General features: G+C 37.5%; 1 protein-coding gene across 1 annotated transcript in view; it reads right to left on the bottom strand.

Annotated features, from left to right (window-relative positions):
* COG3 (component of oligomeric golgi complex 3) overlaps nucleotides 1–20,714 on the bottom strand; it is a 73,467-nt gene extending 52,753 nt beyond the window's left edge. Inside the window, exons 1-8 of the mRNA XM_080798181.1 lie at nucleotides 20,446–20,714; nucleotides 8,820–8,966; nucleotides 7,036–7,097; nucleotides 5,861–6,026; nucleotides 4,914–4,988; nucleotides 3,557–3,649; nucleotides 2,711–2,836; nucleotides 920–1,000 (exon numbers count right to left, since the gene is read on the bottom strand). Of these exons, the coding sequence (XP_080654307.1) occupies nucleotides 920–1,000; nucleotides 2,711–2,836; nucleotides 3,557–3,649; nucleotides 4,914–4,988; nucleotides 5,861–6,026; nucleotides 7,036–7,097; nucleotides 8,820–8,966; nucleotides 20,446–20,619 (924 nt within the window). The 5' untranslated portion in view covers nucleotides 20,620–20,714. The remainder of the gene's footprint in view (nucleotides 1–919; nucleotides 1,001–2,710; nucleotides 2,837–3,556; nucleotides 3,650–4,913; nucleotides 4,989–5,860; nucleotides 6,027–7,035; nucleotides 7,098–8,819; nucleotides 8,967–20,445) is intronic.
* Nucleotides 20,715–22,120: the final 1,406 nt, after the last annotated feature.

The raw sequence follows: 22,120 nt of genomic DNA, 5'->3' as shown, positions 1-22,120 counted from the left end.
ACACATATACCTACTTTCTGCACCCTCCATTTCCAATCACTCAATCAAGATAAATATTTAGTGTATTCCTTTATGTACCAGGCACTGTGCTAAGGCACATGTTCCCCACCTCAAGAACACACTACCAAAGCCTGATCAACCCCTATTTCCCATGGACTACTGAAAAATCTTCCTTGTTCATCAGGTCTCCCTGTCTCAAAACTCTTTTCACCATAATCCACTCTTCATAGCGCATCGTTAAATCAAAAGAAATGGTAAATGTGACCAAATCATTCTGTTTAAAAAACTTCACTTATTTGAGCCCCACATCAAGCTCCACACTCAGCAGGGAATCTGATGGACAGTCTCTCACCCTCTGCCCCTCCCCCCCAGACTGCTCACTCTAAATAAATAAATCTTTAAAATAAATAAATAAATACAATAAAATACTTCACTAGTTGTCCACTTTTCCTGAATTAGCATGACATGTGATACCCCTTGTGAAATGATGCCTACAGTCTTTCCTGTCTTTTTTCCCAACTGGATGCTATTAATGTCCTGTGTTTTGATCATAACAAGTTACAAATTCTCTCAAAATACATGTCTACAACTGTCCCTATACACGTTGTTCTCTCTGTATAAAACACCCTTATCAAGCCCTCTATAAATCTGAGTTTTTGTTTTTGTTTTTGTTTTTTTTAAATCTGAGCTTTTTAAGCTCAAATATCACATCCATCTAGACTCCTTCCCTGAGCATCATAGAAGAGTTAGGTGTTTCCTGCTCCGTGCCCTTAAGACATCACACTATAGAAGGGCAATGCCTACTTTTCATTAGTGTTCATTTCCTGGTATAAGCAAAGGGTCTAACATACAGTAGAACTTCAAAAGGACTGGCTAAATAAACTTCATAGCAATATCCTATTTATGTCAATAGACTTACTCTGACTTTGGGAGCAGCAGCTCGAAATTTCACATAAAATAATGTGAAGGCATTGTCTGCACTAGGTATGGATGCAGGATCCTAAAGAGACATGGGGGAGGGGAAGGAAGGAAGATAATTAGCAAACAAATAATTATTCAGAAAATGTGATACCAAACATTTCAAACAGCTACTGCTTGGCCTATATACCAACCAAAAGCTTAGAGAGAAAAATCTCAAAGAGAAATTACATATTAGTATTATTGCTACAAATGAGAAATACTTATGTGGAGCTGTCACCTCCTTCCTCTTTATCATTAAAATTTACCCGATGTTACATGATTTTTGGTAGTAAACAGACTTGAATTCAGACTCATGCTCAGTTACTTACTGACAGTAGGATATTGGTCAAATTACTGGACCTCTCTGAGATTCAGTGCATCCATTAAATGGTGATAATATATACTCATAAAGGGCAACTGGGTGGCTCAGGTGGTTAAGTGTCTACCTTCGGCTCAGGTCATAATCCCAGGGTCCTGGGATTGAGCCCTGCATCAGGCTCCCAGCTCAGTGAGGAGCCTGCTTCTACCTCTCCCACTCCCCCTGCTGTGCTCTGTCAAATAAATAAATAAAATCTTTAAGTGTGTGTGTGTGTGTGTATTCATAAAGGTTTTATGCAGCTCAATAGTAAAGTACTAGCTACTAGTACACAGTAGGTACTAGTACTGATTAGGTATTAATTTCCTAAACTTTTTAAAAATTTTACAAAATAGAAAAATTATAGAGTCTGGCCTTCATACCAGCTAAGAGCAATGTGAACTATAAACTGCAACCCCAAAATCAGTGGCTTTGAACTGAAAGTTCAAGAAAAGATTCCATGTTCTTTAGAAAGTGAGCTTAAAAAATAGAACGCATAAACTTTGTTTTTATTTTCTTATGAAAGAAATGTGTTTAATGACCATCTTAGCCAGCTCTACTCTTAATTCTTTTTTTTTTTTTAAGATTTTATTTATTTGACAGAGAGAGAGATCACAAGTAGGCAGAGAGGTAGGCAGACGGGGTGGGGGGAGCAGGCTCCCCGCTGAGCAGAGAGCCCGATGTAGGGCTCGATCCCAGGACCCTGAGATCATGACCTGAGCCAAAGGCGTGGCTTAACCCACCAAGCCACCTGCACGCCCCTTTACTCTTAATTTTCTAACATAACACTCCGTTCTATTTTCACCTAGCTTGCTCCTTCCATCTGTAATTGACTCATTTGTTTGTTTCCTTCTTCACTGATTACTTCTCCTGAATATAAGCTCCATGAACACAGGGACCTCGCTGGCTCCCTCTCGCTACTATACGGTTCCCAGTACAATGCCAAGCCTTGAGAAGTCACTCAATAAAAATATATTTGCTAAACACAGAAAATTAGCTATCATACATAAAGAAAAAAATTCAAAGTCTCCATCATATGTAATCCCACCTCTAAGACAGAACCGCTTTTTATCATTTTGGTGTATTTCCTACCAATATTTTTATGAATTAGATAAGAAAATGTTTTAAGTGACAAATAGTTTAAATCTTATTATTTACCATACAGTACTGAGTACTTCTCACACTATTAAATATTCTTTGAAAATAAGATTCTGATGGACAGATATAATACAGCCATTTTTTCTATTATAAATAAAACTGACAGATACTATTATTTAACAAAAGGTAAAAAAATGTTTTTAGAGTACTGAGTACTAATCTCACACATAGATTATGAAAGATAAATGAATTAAAAAAGAAAAAGAAGAGAAAAAAACACTTCACCAGTTAACTCACCCTTTTTAATAACTGATTTGTGAGGTTTTGTAGTGTGTTCACAGTGTATGTCTTCATAAGGTGCAAAGCTTTAGAAAGACATTGCTTAAACTTCAGCAAATATACAGGATAATCTTTAAAATTTGGCTGTAAAGGAAAGGGAAAGATTTACAAAGAGGAAATAAACACAGGCAAAGTAAACAATGAAAACAAACCTGTCCTTTATATGGTCTTATACAGATTGCAAGCTCGGCAAAGACAAATATAGACTGCCCCTTCCCTCATACCCGCCCAACCAAAAGTTTACTTTAAGCCATATGGCTTTTACAAAAGACCTACAATAGTACCTGTTTTCACTATCCAAAAGAAATCCACAGAGGATTTTCACTTTTCTGAAATGGTAACTGCTTCTTCACTTTATGCCACTTTGGCTTACATAAGGTTTCATAGGAACATTCTACTTTCATATAGTGGGGGAAACCTAAACAGCTATAAATCCTTGGGGCACAGAAAGAGGCTGATTAAGTCAAAGGGCCTGTTCCTTTATCTCCTCCCAAGTAACACTTTTTGTTTGTCAAAGAAGTATCTAAAACAATAGGAAGTCAACAGCCTGAAAATCACTTGTATTTTTAGGTGGGATAGAACAGCATCAGCCAGGATCTCTTTCTACTCCAGGGATTGCCTCAGCAACTAAAGTACTTTTTTTACATCACTACTGACAATGTCTAAGAATTTACTACAGTCTTTCTGCAAGTATATTACAGATATATTTTTCCCTTCAGAAGAAATAATTACTTTATAGCATAAGAAATGATATAATAGGGATGTTAAGATTTCTTAAAAACATACAGAAATCCCATAACTTACATGTGATGAGATATATGTTATACAATCATCTAACTTGGCCAGCATAGGTATAAATCCTTCACTATTAACAGACAACGTAGGAGAATTCAATTTCTTTAAGGAAAGAAAAAAAACTTAATTCACAAAAAATATACCGGCAAAAGTTGAAAATTGTGTATTAGAATTAGCATATTCATTAGGCTATAACACAGTCATACTAGTATCTTTACATTTTAAGAATCACCAAAATATCCTCAAATATAGGCCATGTGAATTAATAATGAAAGGACCAAAAAAAATACTGATTTAATTGTTTATTCCTAATTAGCTTTAAGAGGGCTCTTCATAAATTAACAAGTATTTATATTTATATATTACCCCATTGTACAACATTATACTAAAATAACACATCAACTACCTAGATTTCCCATTTTCTAGTACTTTGTAACATACACAAATTTTGTACTTTCAAACACTGGTGATTTTCTCAAGGTTAAAGGATTAACTAGCAGTTATACCATGTTTAGCAGTCATATTACAAAAGTAAAACATATATAAGTAAAATATAAGTAAACACATATAAAAATATATACAAGTAATAATGTAAGTACAAATATGAGTAATATATAACATAAATGTTATATATATACTTAATATATAAAATTACACATTAGAATATGTAAAACTACATAACATATATCTTTAATATAATTATACAAAAATGTAAATAATTTATGTTAAAATGTAAAAAAAAAAAAGTCAATTATTTCTTATCTTGATAGCTTGGCAATGAACAATTTCCTTATAGTCCATTGTTAACTAGCTCCTAGCTTTTATCTTTGTAGTAAACCACAATAATTATGATTAATTTAATGATTTTAATAACTTATATGTAGTAAGTATGATTAATTTATGAGCCAGAAAGACATAGGAATATAATTTACACAGCAGTTTTTACTGAGACTATTACTTTGGGATACAAGCATGCATTATTATAAGGATTATACTTCAAACTAAACATGAGATTAATTTAAAAAATATTTCAGATTACTAATAATAGCACAACCACAGCAAGATTTAAAATTTAATATTCCTTCTTACAATCTTCACAGCTTACAAACAAGACACTATGAGTGGTAACTGACAAAGAGAGTTTAATAATAATAATATAATTTAAGAACTACTACTTAAATCATATTTGAAAAAATCTGAACTGGTAATGATATCTCCATCAGGTACAAATAGGAATACCTATCAGCAAGCAAACTATCAAGTTCAAGTATCACTCAGTCTAATTTACAAATCTAAAGATTATATTCAGAAAGGGAAATATAAAATAAGGTCATTAGCTTTACAAAAAGTAAAAAACCATGCTTACTGTGTTAATAGTTTCCAATTCATTAAAATAGGAAAGCTTTTGTTGAATGTTTTCAGCCAGATCAACAAGTTCCGACTTGCATTTTTTAAAAGAGAAAAAAATCAGTGTAAGAACATAAGAGTCAATGCTCCAGTCTCAAAATTACATTGAATAGATTTATACCAGACAGATAGGTTTATGTTTGACATAAGATTTCAGACTAATGCTCAAAGATTTCTGCAATTATGGACTAATAAGCAATGATTAATACAGCAACTTACATATGATCTTTTATAAAACATTAAATGCCTTTTAAAAAAACACACAACAGACATAGAGAAAACATAGATAAAATAGCTTCAATGTTCTTTTTTTTTTTAAGATTTTATTTATTTATTTGACAGAGAGAGATCACAAGTAGGCAGAGGCAGGCAGAGAGACGGGGGGGGGGGAAGCAGGCTCCCCATTGAGCAGAGAGCCCGATGCAGGGCTTGACTCCAGGACCCTGGGATCATGACCTGAGCCGAAGGCAGAGGCTTAACCCACTGAGCCATCCAGGTGCCCCTAAATGTTCTATCTTGAAATCATAAATATAACTGCAATCTAGATCAGTTCATCTTTTCATAAACCCCACCATTACTACAATCACTGTGCTTGTTTGAAAAATGTCATTAGTAAAGAGTACACAGAGCAAACTAATGTACCCTCTTCACTCTGAAATTGTGCTGATATAACAACTCAAAAACATAGGAAAGCTTGCTTTGCCCCGTTCCCTCGTGAAAGCTTATTTAAAATACAAAACAGTCTGACAATGTAACAATTTGCATGCTTATTTAGCACAAGGCCTCATACAGCACAGTTCAATATATACTTAGAGAAATTAAAGAAATTACAATTAAATTCTATTCATCTACTTAAAAATAAAATATTAAATATAACCACTAATCCTCTCCCATACTCCAAATTACCTGTTCTTTTAGGAGCTGTTCACAGGCTTCATGGAGGGTTCCTGTCTTATTGGACACAAAGAGATACTGTTTCTGCAATGATTCCAGATGCTGAAGAGCACTGTTTACATCATTCAATATAGCATCACACTGCTCCTGAAACCCAGACAAGTAATCCCTCATCTGTCTAGAAAACAGAACCAAAAGGGGATTGGCAATAATATTTTCCCCCAATAAGCAGAGTCAATAAAAAACAAAGTCTCATTTTTCCCCAAATGCTTGAATTTCAGGAAAGAAGTCTGACCACTCACTAAAGCTTATTATATGCAAAAACTATGTTAACACCTTTTTCAATAATTTAGAGGGAAATCATTGCAACTATAAGCAACAAAAGGAATCAGCCTTGAAGCCACAAGCTGGCTTTTCACATATAAGGTAACAAATCAATGGCTCAACTTTCAAAAACTAGGACACTAGGGCCATCCCAAGGTATGGAGCAGGTCAATCCCTCAGGTCACTTATGCCAAAAATCCCATGATGGTGTGATGCCATGGAAAGAATTTTGGACTTGGAATTCAAAGACCTGAGTACAAGTCCCAGCTCTGCCCAAGTCTCTATGACATTAGGCAAGTTAGGCCTCAGTTTGCACATTTGTAAAGTGGGAAAAATAATACCTTTCTTCACACAGCTGCTATAAAGATTAAGTGGAATCATGTATCAAAGAGCCTAACATGTTGCCTAGCAATAACAGTCACTTAATAAATGTTAAATAAATGCAGTTATTCAACCCACAGTCCCCAAATCAGCTAGAAACTATGCACCATCATTTCTTCCATGCTATCAATACACACAAACAGAACAACATGGTTATATACAGTCTAGGTGAGCATTTCTAAAACCTCTTGGGTCTCTACTTCTAAAGAAAGCAACAAATATCTCTTATAGTGCCTGTAAAATTCCCACTTGAACCCAAATCTTTCTAGGGTTATCTAAAAACTAATGTCTGTACCTCTCCACCTATTAATTATAACTATTTTTTTAAAATCACAAAATTTCTCTCTAGCTCTTTTTAAAGAAAATATTGCTGTTGGAATTTTGTTTGTGCCTTAATTTTGTTTGAAGACACAGATTATGAAATGCTGCAGATGACTGTGATTTAAAAATCAGGTTAGCCAACAAACTAAAGAACCACATACCTGTATTTAGTTCCTTCATCCTGATCCATCTGAGTCTGTAGCTTTGCAAACCATGAGAAAAACTGGAAAAATAAAGAGTATTACATTATCAACAAAACTAAAACAGACAAAATGCAAAGTGGATATATGTTAAACAGCAAGTCAAAAGGGTAGACACTATCTAAGTCTTATTGTTTGGGGCTCAGATATTAATAACTACTTTTAACCAGAAGATAACAATTTAATTCCATAGTCATTATCTACATGCTAGGAAAAGCAAAGGATATTAAAAACACTGGCCATATCCATATCCAGAGTCAAACAAGGAGGAGTATTAAAGATACAATATGTAAAAAAATATATATTCCTTCCTAAGAGGCTAATGCCTATTTGCTACTTTGCTCAATTTGAGTAGGTAACTTAGGGTTTGGGGGTAAATGTTAATATTAATGTTTTCTAATAAGAAACATAAAAATATAAACTGAAATAATATAATAGAGTAGCTTAAGAACATGGATTTTTGTAACAGCTAAACCTGGGTTTGAGTTCTGGCCCTACCATTTATGTCATGAAAAATATCTATTATTAAAAAAAGGTGGAGAAGACTGACCTTAAGGAAACATGAAGGATGATGAAAATGTTTTATATCTCAATCATAGTGGTAGTTACACTTGTCAAAACTCATCAAGTGATATACTTAAAACAAGTACTTTTTATTGGGTATAAATTATAACTCAATAAACTAGTTTTTTATTTTAAAGAGAGAGACATAAGTACAAATTTAGCCCAGATGACTTTTTTTTTAAACAGCCCAAATAAGTTCATTGACACGGTACAAGATTATCTTCTATAATTCTCAAGTGGGATTTGAAGTCAAGGGTATGCTTTATGCTCTCAAGATATAAGGCTTGTCAAGTACCTTAGCTATCATTTATTGAACATTGTGTGCCTGCCATACACTGTATTCATTATCTTACTTAATTTTCAGAAAAATCCCATGAGATGGGTATATAATCATCCTTGTTTTACAGATTAGAAAACTAAAAGCCTAAAATATAAGTAATTTGGCTAAACTCACAAAGATGGTAAGTAAGTCATGGAGGAGACTTTCAGATCCAGGTTGGCCCAACTTAAGAGGTGGAGCTCTTTTTCACTGTGCAGCACTGCCTCTTGATTTACTTACTACATATGCAATTCAGCAGGCTTCCTTTTTGTTTTACTTGGTAAATGACTAGGCTCTGATTTTTACAAGGTGGAAGAAGAGCCAGAGGCAGTAGCAGAAGAAACTGCTATACATTTAGGTTTAAAATTAGGAATAAATAAAAATCAAGGGAAGATTACATATGTAAATTACTAAAAAGTAACTATAAGGATTCATCTAAAGAGAATACTTAAGTTCTTAAAAACAGAAATTACACAGCAACAAGCAGAGGGTATGTTTGCACATGTGGGAGTATGTGCGCGCACGCACGCATGCACACACGCATGTTGTGGGGGCATTAACATAAACATACACTAGGGGAAGTCAAAAGTGCATGAAATATTAAAACCCTAATGACTAGCTATCAACATCCAAACTTGGAATATCATATCTTTATCTGTATTTCAAGTATAATTGGGCAAAAGGTTAATTTAAAACACTTACAAAACAGCCACAGTTAACAACAAATCAAGATTGTTCTAGAAAGATCTGATGTTAACTACAGTTTCAAATGTTCAGAACTTCTAATTAGGACATTTTTATTAGCCCTGTCTTGAGATATTCAGAATAATCAAACGTCCTTAGAAACAACACTGCCATTCACCTGCTGCGCAGTTTCAATTCTTTCTTCTTCCATTTCTAAGGAAGTAAAACCCTTGGAGAGAATGTCTTCTGTAGATTCAGGTACTACCAAAGTCTGTGCAATGGGCAGCGACTGGGATGTTATGCTACACAAATCTTCGACCGGAAGCTTCAAAAAAAAAAAAAAGAGCCCCCAAAATATTTAAATAACTTGAAAATTCTCTAAACTCAAGTTATTCCATCTCACTGTTTTGAAAGAGAAAGGAATGTTTTCTGTTAAATCATTTAAGGTTAATAAATGCCATATAATAATACAACTAGGCTCTTTCTAGTAAATGCTAGTCTCAAAGTAAAAACGTGATACTGGTATCACACCACTAGTAAAGTATGACTTTTGAGTTACCTTTCTAAAATTGGCCATTAATCTATGCCAACCAATACACATTTTCTTACTTGAACATCTTGTAAACTGGCACCAAAGGCAAAAACCTGTGTGTTGTTGAAAGTAGCTTGCCTTTCCCAGATCTAACAAAAGAACTTGGCCTGATTAATCCACCAATAGAAAATAAATCATGCCCAAGAATTAACTGTCAAAATTATCAATTATCAGTTATCTCCTTCTGCCATGTCCACCCACGGCACACTTAACACACACCTTCTTAGTGACTATTTTGAAATTTCAACTGAGTAGAAAGAATCTCAGAGTTCCCCATCAGTTTCAGGAGAGCCCCACCTAGAAGGCCTCACTTTGACGCCCTCAGACCTACAGCAGTTTCTAGTTCTCCTATAGTCACACAGACATACTATTATTAGGCCTCTAATAAATGGAGTGTGGATGCAAGTTAAAGTAAACTGGCCTGTTTCATTTCAGTTCCAGTTTTTAGTCCTTAGGGAGTAACATTTAAGGCCCACCTGTATAAAACCTTGACCCAGGGCTTTAGGAAATTGTCCCCATCTGTTTTTCTAGATATAAAACTTTCATCTGAAGATAGGATTTTGATCTTCAAAGCTTAAAAAAAAAAAAAAGCTAGATGCACAATGCACCATCACTAATTTAGAAAAACAACCCTTTAAAAATAGGCTTTTTTGTACCTGAGTTCAAGTTGAGTGATACCTTCCAGTATAGTAAAGCATCTTACAGCAGGACACCTGGTTTGTCCTGATCCTGTATAAGCTGTGAGACCATGGGCAAATTACTTAATGCTTCTAATCCTCAATTTCTTTTCTATAAAATAAAAATTACAGTATCGGGGCACCTGGGTGGCTCAGTTAAGTGTCTGCCTCTGGCTGAGGTCATGATCTCAGGATCATGAGATTAAGCCCCACATGGGGCTCCTGGCTCAGTGGTGAGTCTGCTTCTCCCTCCCCCACGCCACTTCCCCTGGCTCATGCTCTCTCTCTCAAATAAAATCTTTAAAAAAAAACAGATGGCTTCCCAGGGGAATTCTATCAAACATTTAAAGAAGAATTAATTCCTATTCTCCTGAAACTGTTCCAAGAAATAGAAATGGAAGGAAAGCTTCCACACTCATTTTATGAGGCCAGCACTACCTTGATCCCAAAACCAGACAAAGACCCCATCAAAAAAGAGAGTTACAGACCAATATCCTTGATGAACACAGATGTGAAAATTCCTACCAAAATACTAGCCAATAGGATCCAACAGCACATTAAAAGGATTATTCACCACAACCAGGTGGGATTTATTCCTGGGCTGCAAGGTTGGTTCAACATCCACAAATCAATCAATGTGATACAATACATTAATTAAAAAAAGAATAAAAACCATATGATACTCTTAATTGATGCTGAAAAAGCATTTGACAAAGTACAGCATCTTTTCTTGATCAAAACTCTTCAAAGTGTAGGGATAGAGGGTACATACCTCAATATCATCAAAGCCATCTATGAAAAACCCACAGCAAATATCATTCTCAATGGAGAAAAACTAAGAGCTTTTCCACTAAGGTCAGGAACACGCAGGGATGTCCATTATCACCATTGCTATTTAACATAGTATTAGAAGTCCTAGCCTCAGAAATGAGACAACAATAAGAAATTAAAGACATCCAAATCGGCAAAGAAGAAGTCAAACTCTCACTCTTTGCAGATGAGATGATACTTTATGTGGAAAACCCAAAAGACTCCGCTCCAAATCTGCTAGAACTTGTACAGGAATTCAGTAAAGTATTAGGATATAAAATCAATGCACAGAAATCAGTTGCATTTCTAAACACCAACAAGACAGAAGAAAGAGAAATTAAGGAGTCAATCCCATTTACAACTGCACCCCAAACCATAAAATACCTAAGAATAAACCTAACCAAAGAGGCAAAGAATCTGTACTCAGAAAACCATAAAGTACTCATCAAAGAAATTCAGGAAGATACAAAGAAATGGAAAAATGTTCCATGTTCATGGACTGGAAGAACAAATATTGTGAAAATGTCTATGCTACTTAAACCAATCTACACGTTTAACGCAATCCCTATCAAAATACCATCCATTTTTTTCAAAGAAATGGAACAAATAATCCTAAAATTTATATGCAACCAGGAAATACCTCAAATAGCCAAAGGAATGTTGAAAAAGAAAGCCAAAGTTGTTGGCATCACAATTCCAGACTTCAAGCTCTATTACAAAGCTGTCATCATCAAGACAGTATGGTACTGGCACAAAAACAGACACAGAGATCAATGGAACAGAATAGAGAGCCCAGAAATAAACCTTCAACTCTACGGTCAACTAATCTTCAACAAAGCAGGAAAGAATGTCCAATGGAGAAAAGACAGTCTCTTCAACAAATGGTGTTGGGAAAATTGGACAGCCACATGCAGAAAAATGAAATTGGACCATTTCCTTATACCACACACAAAAATAGACTCCAAATGGATGAAGGACCTCAATGTGAGAAAGGAATCCATCAAAATCCTTGAGGAGAACACAGGCAGCCACCTCGACCTCAGCCGCAGCAACTTCTTCCGAGGAACATTGCCAAACGCAAGAGAAGCAGGGGCAAATATGAACTACTGGGACTTCATCAAGATCAAAAGCTTTTGCATAGCAAAAGGAAACAGACAACAAAACCAAAAGACAACGGACAGAATGGGAGAAGATATTTGCAAACGACATATCAGATAAAGGGCTAGTATCCAAAATCTATAAAGAACTTATCAAACTCAACACCCAAAGAACAAATAATCCAATCAAGAAATGGGCAGAGGACATGGACAGACATTTCTGCAAAGAAGACATCCAGATGGCCAACAGACACATGAAAAAGTGCTCCACATCACTCGGCATCAGGGAAATACAAATCAAAACCACAATGAGATACCACCTCACACCAGTCAGAATGGCTAAAATTAACAAGCCAGGAAATGACAGATGCTGGCGAGGATGCGGAGAAAGGGGAACCCTCCTGCACTGCTGGTGGGAATGCAAGCTGGTGCAGCCACTCTGGAAAACAGCATGGAGGTTCCTCAAAAAGTTGAAAATAGAGCTACCCTACAACCCAGCAATCACACTACTGGGTATTTATCCTAAAGATACAAATGTAGTGATTTGAAGGGGCACGTGCACCTGAATGTTTATAGCAGCAATGTCCACAATAGCCAAACTATGGAAAGAACCGAGATGTCCATCAACAGATGAGTGAATAAAGAAAATGTGGTATATATATACACTGGAATACTATGCAGCCATCAAAAGAAATGAAATCTTGCCACAGCGTGGATGGAACTAGAGGGTATTGTGCTGAGCGAAATAAGTCAATCAGAGAAAGACAATTACCATATGATCTCCCTGATACGAAGAATTTGAGAGGCAACGTGGGGGGTTTGGTGGGTAGGGAAGGAAAAAATGAAACAAGATGGGATTGGGAGGGAGACAAACCATAAGAGACTCTTAATCTCACAAAATAAACTGAGGGTTGCTGGGGGGAGGAAGGCAGGGAGAGGGTGGTTGGGTTATGGACATTGGGGAGGGTGTGTGCTATGGTGAGTGCTGTGAAGTGTGTAAACCTGGCAATTCACAGACCTGTACCCCTGGGGCTAATAATACATTATATGTTAATAATAAATAAAAATGTTTTTTTTAAATCTTAAAAAAAAAAAAAAAAGAAAAAGAATCCTTATATCTCTATCACGAAGCCATTGTGAAAAAAAGAAAACACAGGTGTGGGAAAACAGGCTTCTTAAACTCCTGGGAAGCTGCTGGCCAAAAAAAAACAAATCAAAACAAACAAACAAAAAAACTGCTCAGGAAGGTCCTTGATCTGCCTTCTCCTCACAACTGAGTCTAACTCAAGAGCCAGGAGGTCGTGGGTATATGTAAATACATCTTATTAAGAGCATCACTAACTCATGGAAACTTCTTGAATGGTGACATAATACCTCAGTACAAAAGGACACAGTAAGCACTAAGATTCTCAAACCCAGTGAGAATCTACCTTGAATCTGAAGCGTCACCAGCAACTGTGTGCTGCCACCAAGGGTAAAGGGCCTTTGCTTCATTTCAATTCCAGTTTTGAGTCTGGAGGCAGAGAAGCTGTGCATTCACACTGCTCCTGCTCTGTGGAACCAGCCCAATTACCAACAACAAAGAGCCTCCTTGGAGAGGGGGAGGTGACCCACCAGAGACAACACTAGGTGTATCAAGCATAAATCTATACATCAGAATCTGGAGTGCTTCTTGGGAACAGAACAGTCCATATGCTATTTTTATAAAATTATATCTCATTAGGAGTAAAACTTAGCTCTAAATAAACAGACTGTGACAAAATTCAAAAATATGGGACGCCTGGGTGGCTCAGTGGGTTAAGCGTCTGCCTTCGGCTTTGGTCGTGATCCCAGAATCCTAGGATCAAGTCCCACATCAGGCTCCCTGATCTGTGCAGAGTCTGCTGCTCCCTCGTGTGCTCTCTCTCTTTCCTCTGACAAATAAATAAAATCTTTAAAAAAAATTCAAACATACAATACCTAAAAGGGAAAAGGGCTCCGAGGGAGATGTGGATCGGGCTCAGATTTGAAAAACATACTAAAAAACACAGGGATACTAGGCTAAGGTAAAAGAAAGCTGGACAGAGGGCTGCTGCAGTGGATTCATCAGTGCACTCCACACAGCTAAAGAATCAGTGAAATTAAAGACAGTCAATACAGTCACCAAACAGTAAACACCCCGAGGGAAAACAGAGTGAGAAAATACAAACTGAACACACTATCCAAGAACAGTGGGATGACATCAAATTATCTAGTATATGCATAATTTGAATCCCAAAAGGAGAGCGAATAGGGTAGAAAAAAATTTTTAGTTGAGAATTGTCCAAAAATAGTAAGACACCAAACTTCAGTTCTAAACTCAGAGAATTCCAAACGGAATACACACACACACAAACGCACATCTAGACACATGAAATTCAGATTCCTGAAAAACAAAATTAAAAAGAAAATCTTGGCAGACCAAGGAGAAAAGACTTCACATGCAGAAGAATGAAGATAAGAATTACAGCAGACTTCTCATCAGAAATTATGCAAATCTTTTAAGTGATAAAAGGAAAAAACTTTCAATCCAGAGTTCTTTATCTAGAATATCTTTTTTAAATGAAAGGGAAATAGAGACTGTTTAAACAAAGCTAAGAAAATGCATTTCCAGCAGACCTGTACTACGAGAAATGTTAAAGGCAGTTCTCCAAAAGCAGATAGAACATAAATACCAGATGAGAACCTCAATCTTAAAAAAAAAAAAACAAAATCAAATAAACAACAAAAAACTAAAGCTCTCCAGAAGTGGGTAAAACAAAGATAAATATGACAATTTTTAAAATGTTTAATCACTCAGAAAGATAAAGGTCAAAAGCAAACATAGTATCAATGTATCATGGGTTTAAAACATATGTAAAAGTAAAATACATAACAACAGCACAAAAGAGAAAAAGGAAGAATTGGGAGCATACTAATATGAGGTTCTTATTCGCACATGAAGTAGTATAGTATTTAAAAGTAGACTGTGACCAATTAAAGAAATGTTGTAAACACTAGGGCAATCATTTGAAATATTGAAAATCCATAGAGGACCTAGCAAAATTCAGTCCTTCAATACCACTCAGACCTATATCCATCTTTAATTCAATCCCTTTGAGAAAAAGATCTTAAATGTATCTTTAAAAATCATAGAAATCAATGTCAAAATTCTGGCTGTGATACCAGAAAACACACGATACATGGTTTTGCAAAATGAAAATGTAATCATATTCTCTTATCAGAGTTTATGAGGTCTTAAACCACATAATTTTGACACCACCTGACAATATATCACAAATTGCAAATGAAAAGTAAAATTCCACTTGTTCCAGAATCATTTATAATATCCATAGCAGTCCTTTTAAACGTAGTAACTTGAAAAGATAATAAATTCACATGGTACAAAATTTAAAGGACATTCAGTGAAAGTCCCCTTCCTGTGGACCCACCCTCCAACCATCCAGTTCCTTCTTCAGAAGCTATTAGATATGATTTTCTCATGACTCCCTCCTACAATAGCCTATGTACACGCAAGGTAAGTGTACCTTTGCAACCTGAATAATAGTATGCTATACACACTTTGCCTTTGCCAATTAATAGGCATCATTTTCAACTGTTTCTCAACAGAGTATGGATTTCACTCTCTCACTTTAAATTCATAACTGTCACTAAACTGTAACAGGCCGATTATTTTAGAAGTCCAGGGGTACAGAATGATTATTTAAGTAAAAATCAAGTCTTCTTCTCCTCTGCCCTTCCAGTTGTTCTTCTCTCAGGTAATACCAGTGTTTATAATCGAGAAATTCTGCTAAGGAATTTGAGGGCAGAATGAAGAACTTAAGAAGGAATGAAAGAGATAATTTACAAGTTTTAATCAATCTTCCCTTACAGAAACTATTCAAAACACAAAAACATAATTTTATTCTAAATCATCAAAAGAGGGTGCCTGGGTGGCTCAGTCATTAGGCATCTGCCTTCAGCTCAGGTCATGATCCCAGATTCCTGGGATGGAGTCCCACATCTGGCTCCCTACTCAGCAGGAAGCCTGCTTCTCCTTCTCCCACTTCCCCTGCTTGTCTTCCCTCTCTCGCTATGTCTGTCAAATAAATAAAATCTTTAAAAATAAATAAATAAATACATAAATAAAAATCATCAAAAGAATTACAATAGAAAAGTAAGATCCTTCCCTCAACCTCCACTTTTAGCCAATTTAACCATGTTCAGTATTTTTGATGGTTACCCCATAACTCTAAACAGATTTACAGCAGACTTCACTCAATTCAACAATCTGAGGTCCCCACTAAGTAAAATGAAGAAATGAGTATCCCTAATATTTTCCTCTACGTTTAATCTCAAATCCTGTCATTTATATCATCTCTTTTTTAGCTCTTCAAAATTAATAATATTTATACTTTGTTCTGTAATTAAATCTTTAGATTTTTTAAATGGTAGTACATACTTCCTGACTTCCATAAATTTACCAGAACTACAAGTTCATTGATAATGTCTTTCTTCTTGGGGTGCCACAAATATTACTGTCATGTCAAAAGGACCAAAGGTGTCATACAAATGTGGTCACTCTGTCATCTTGAATCAAAAAATATTTATCCTCTAGGGGTGCCTGGGTGGCTCAGTGGGTTAAGCCTCTGCCATCGCCTCAGGTCATGATCTCAGGGTCCTGGGATCGAGCCCCGCATCGGGCTCTCTGTTCAGCGGGGAGTCTGCTTCCCCCCTCTCTCTCTGCCCGCTGTCTGACTACTTGTGATCTCTCTCTCTGTGTCAAAAAAATAAATAAAATCTAAAAAAAAAAATTATCTTCTAATTTACTCCAGAAACAAAATCATATGAAAAACTCTAGATACTTGAGAAGGTAATGCAGATATTCCAGATATAGTCTATAGTCTAGATGCTGTGAGTAAACATGATAATTTAAATACATGAAAAAGCATTCTATGTGATTACTTTATGTACAAATACTAACTACTTTTCACGCATAAGGACTTTTATTTTTAAAGATTTTATTTATTTATTCGACAGAGCACAAGCAGAGGGAGTGGCAGGCAGAGGGAGAGGGAGAAGCAGGCTCCCAGCTGAGCAGGGAGCCCCATGTGGGGCTCAATCCTAGGACCTTGACATCATGACCGGAGCCAACTGAGCTACCCAGGTGCCCTGCAAAAGAACTTTTAAATACCAGAAGCAGAAGGAGGCTTCCTGTCCTGTTTCTTTGTTCTCACCAACACAAAACCAATTTCTCTCAAACCAAGCAAGAGAGAAGCCACACTGACCATTTCTAAGAAGTAATCTTTAATAGAAACAAAACAAGTTGCTTTTTAAAGAGTGTGAGAAAATGCCCCCATTAGGTACATTTGCTCAGCTGTCTTCTCTTCTCAAAGCACCTGGAACAGAAAGGAAAATCAAGAAGAGGTGTGGTAGTCACAAACGTTCCTGTTCTGACCTCCCATTCACTCCTGGCTCTCCTGGCTCCTGGCTGGCTCAGTCAGTAGGGCATGCTACGCTGCATCTGGGAGCTGTGAGTTCGAGTCCTACACTGGGTGTAGAAATTACTTTAAAAATAAATAAACAAACAAACAAACAAACAAACTGGCTCTCAATCACTCCTGAGTCCTCTGGCTCCCTCACACTGTATTGGCTGCTGGAGAGAACCGACATTTACCACCAGAGAGAGAAGAACACAGATCTAGGTTCCTAATTGGCAGTCCTGGAGAGTTACCTTATAGTTTAAGTAAATGGTACATTAACATCTTAAATAATAATTACAATAAACTATCAACCTTACCTGACCAGCTAAGCAGGTCCAGGAAAAATAAATAAATAAATACACCTTTCTTTCCCAAACTTTACTTCTTGCACAGTTCTGGGTTAGACAATATCACTTTCATAATCTAAACACTTCATTCCCTAAACAAACCCTGATGTTACTTTCTCTCTTTGGAGCAAATCACTGAAGAGGTATAGATGGAATCCCAGAACCTTCCTCAAGGCACTTAACCTCTTCTTTTTTTACCTTTGGTCTGAATGACACCTGTACCAGCTCAGGATCATAAGATTCTAATCTATTCTCTCAAGTTATTAATCATTTGGGGGACAAAAGCATACAATATAATACTACCAGGACACTTGCTGTGTGCAGTTTACATACATGATTTCACTGAATTCTCACAATTCCCCATCAGACAAGTAAGGTACTATTATGATCCCCATTTTATAAAGAAAAAAACAGGTTAAATGTATAAGAACACACAGCCTTTAGGAAAACACTGTTGGAGTACATTTCAGGTACATTTCAGGATCAATTATTGTAGCATTTATCAAGAACTACTAAGTTCAGCAAAAAGAAAAAGGCCCTCACTACTAAAAAATTTGCCCTGGCTACAAGAAACCAGTCTACCTAATATTCTACTGCAAACTCTTTTATCTAACACCAAAAAAAAAAAAAAAAAAAGATAAACTTCTTTCCAAGATAAGACCAGTTCCCCTTCATAAAAGAGCTATTTTCTAAAGAAGTTAACAGCTTTATGATATTTACTGAAGTGTTAGCTGGTCTTTTGCTGTTCAACTAACCTGCTTAGTTCCAGTTGTTCAGGAAGTAATTAATCTTATGAAAATTGTGAAACACTACAGAAAATCCTTTACAGAAACACTAGATGAAATAAAAATGGAGGCACTCTTTTTCAGCACCAGTGTTAAGACTGGTAACAGATAAAGAATTCAATTCCAATGTTCCTACCAGACGTATACTTAGTAAAGGTAAATGAAGACTGTAGAGAGCTGCAAAACAAAGATCCCTCTGAAGGATCCCAGACAGGTAAATAAAGGTCATTTCATTCTCGTAGGAATCCGGTATCTATGCTTTGTGTACAAGAAAACCTTAACTGAACCCCTGGACTTCTCAAGCTCATCTCCTACCCATGACTTTGCATTGTTTCTTCCTCCACCTGGAAGGTTATTTCTCTAGTCTTTGCAAGGCTGGCATCTTGTTTTCCACCATGAGTTCTCACCTTAGACTCTTTCTTAGGCTTCCTTCCTTGTCCAGAGCATATCTCATCCCTTTGTGTCACACTATCTTGTTTTATTTTCCTTGTATCATGGATCACTGTCTGAACTTACCTTATTCTTTTTTACAAGTTCATGATCACAATTACGTCAGCTACATGAGACTAAGGATCTTGATCTTCCTACCCTTCTAGCCTCAATTCCTAGCCCAGAGAAGGCACATAATATATATTAAACAACTGCATAAGGAGAATGTGGGCATTATACTGCATAAATATGAAAAAAAAAAAGGTGAAAATGAAAGATTCCATTTACCTCCTCCAAACCCCCTTCCTTCATGCTCAATAGTAACAGTTTATAAGCTAAGATAATAAAAACAAATTGGGTTACTATTCTTATGGACTGTGTTCCCCACAGGTGAGGCGATGTCCAAGCATCCTGCTTCTGTAACAAGCCAAATCAATTATAAACGGACTGGAACATTTATAGAGCAAACAACTTCTATTATCCAAAGCATAAAAGACTTTGATAGCCAAGCCAAAGAAATTTCCACCTGTTTCCTCCTTTATTTCAGCACAGCATCCTACAGGTGGACAGAGGAATACAAGAAAGAACACCTGTACTTTATCGTGCAGCACATAACAGTGAAAGTGAACTTTAAATCCAAGTTCCCAACCTCTAATATTTGAGGGTAAAAAAGAAAAACTTTAAGTCTCTAAAAAACAATCTGCCTTTGGACACAATTCCAAATCGTGTACAAGGAGTGCTTCCAACATAAAAAAAAAATAACCATCATTATTAATAAAATGATAATCCCAAACCTCGCCCTCGAAACCAGAAAAAAGTCTGTGTCTGTCAAGCATCTGACAATTCATAAGATGTACTTCTTGGTATTACAACTACTTGAACTGAATCACACAAGCGGTAATATACATAATATTTTAATGAAGATTAAAAACGATGACACTAACACCGAAAACCAGCGTTACCTAATAATGTACTGACCCAGCTTTCAAAGAAAATTCGTTTTTATGGCTTTGTTACAGGTCAGATAAACCGATCTCCCATAACCTGCACTTGGAGAACTTATTGCTCAATGTGCGATGGATGAAACCGTCACTCGGGATCAAGTTTTGTCTCTCCAAGTGCTCCCGTGGAAAAAGGAAGCTGGGTTATTCATCACGGTGGTAAACGAATACCAGTAGGAAGAAGGTTGTCCTGAAGCAAAGCTCTTCGGGTTCGGTGCCCTCTCCTGGGAGATGGTGGGCAGCAGGAATGGGTCTCAGCTGATAGCAGGGACACCGGGGGCAAAACGCTCAGGGCAAGGCTCCGAGCCAACCGTCCCGGAGTGCTGGGTGCGAGCCAACACCAGCCACTGGACGCCCCCGCAGCCGTCCCCGCGCGAGAATAGAGTCGGCGGTCGCCGGCAGTGCAAGGCCTGACAGCCCCGGAAGGTGAGGGGGCCTCTCCCACCCGAGCCGTCACCGTGGCTGGGGAGGAGCGAGGAAAGACACCGTGCAGGAGTCTGCAAGGCCGCGGTCCGCAGGCGCGCCCGAGAAGCATCCCAGCCCCGCCTCCTGGCCGCCCCAGCCCCGTTCCAGCAGGTCACCTCACCTCGAACGGAACGGGCAGGTTCTCTGCCGCCGCCTTCAGCTCCAACACCGAGTCCATCTGCCTCTCGGTCAGCGGCGCCGTCGTGTCGGGTCGCCGATCCCACAGAGCCAGCTTTTCCCGAGCGTCCCGCTCTGCCGCCGCCTCAGACTGCACCAGGAGCGCCGCCTCTGCCATTGCCGCCGCCCCTGTGGGCCTCAGCAGCACCGGGGCGGTGGGGAACCCGACAGAGAAGCCCGGGCCACTTCCGGGGGAGCCAGGGCTTCCAGCGAGGCACCGGCGGCGGGGCGGAGCGTAATAACCTGACCCCGGAAATGCTTCCACAGTGTGTGTGGGCGGGACCGAGGCCAAGATAGACGTGGCTCTAAACGGAGTACAAATATTTCCGGTTGGGATATAGAAAGAAGAGGGCGAAGACTACAGGCCCTGACGGAAATAGAAATGCCCCTACCGGAAGCCTCTTTCTCAACTTCTATAACTTTATTTTTACGTGTTCTTCAGATTATTGACAATTGAGCTACCCGACCATGCCGGCAGAGGTCCTCCTGAGCTCCAGGATCTCCTGCCTCCGCTCACAGCTGAATAGTCTGCGTGGAGTGCGTGGACCGTGTGACTTCCGTGTAGACATGTTGACAGTTTCCACCGCCTAGATCACAACCACCAGTATAAACTTTTCCACCGTCCCATAAATCTGCTGTTAGAAAACCAAGTTATGAAAACATAAAATTTCAAAGATTACTGAATATCAAAAATCCTTAATAGTATTAAATAACTGGAAACAAATGTCCAACATTGAAGAACTGGATTAATTCATGGCATAGACACGTAATTAAGGTCCTATTCTGTCCAGGGGCGCCTGGGTGGCTCAGTCCGTTAAGCCCCGGCAAGCGGCAGACCCTTGAATTCGGCTGGGGTCGTGATCTCAGGGTCCAGGGGTGGGGCTCCATGCTCACCCAGGAGTCGGTTTGGGCTTCTCTATCTCTCTCTCTCTACCCCTCCCCCCTGCTCCCATGCACTCTCTCTCTCTAAAATACATAAAAAAAAATTTTAAATACTCTTCTTTTAAAGCATGTTGTAGTTTTTTTAATCATATAGTTTTGACAAATAATTAAAAACAATTATATTGGGTAATTTGTAAAATAAGATTCTATAACTATAACTTATAGGATAAATAAATATCTGTGAGTCCATACTGATATAAATAAATGATTGAGTAAGTAAATGGGGGAGAAGGGATAATTCTACAGAGGAATTCCAATCAATAAATATAGAATGAGCACTGAAAAATAAAATTAAATTTAAAAAAATAAATAAATAGAGTGAGGAAAATAGTAATAATTGACGGACAAAATCTAAGAATGGATTCTAAAATTAGTGGGTGAAAGTTTGAGGAGAAAAAGTCACATTGAATCAAATGATCTCCCCAAGGTATTTATTAATAGCAATGAGGGAGGCGGATATTAACTTTACAGTGGAGAAACCTGGCAAGTATCACCTTAACCAAGCCACAGAGGTCAATGTCATCATCATGAAACTCCCAACATGATAAGTCGAGAAGGACACAGTATCACTTCTCTGGTGATACTGCAGGTATTCCTGCCAAAAATGCAAAACTACATTCTAATTATAAGGAAACATCAGACAAACTCAAATTGAGGGACATCCTATAAAGCAACTG

Source organism: Martes martes, assembly GCF_963455335.1.
Source record: "Martes martes genome assembly, chromosome: 3".
In the NCBI taxonomy this organism is placed as follows: domain Eukaryota; kingdom Metazoa; phylum Chordata; class Mammalia; order Carnivora; family Mustelidae; genus Martes; species Martes martes.
This window is presented reverse-complemented; position numbering and strand designations above follow the sequence as displayed.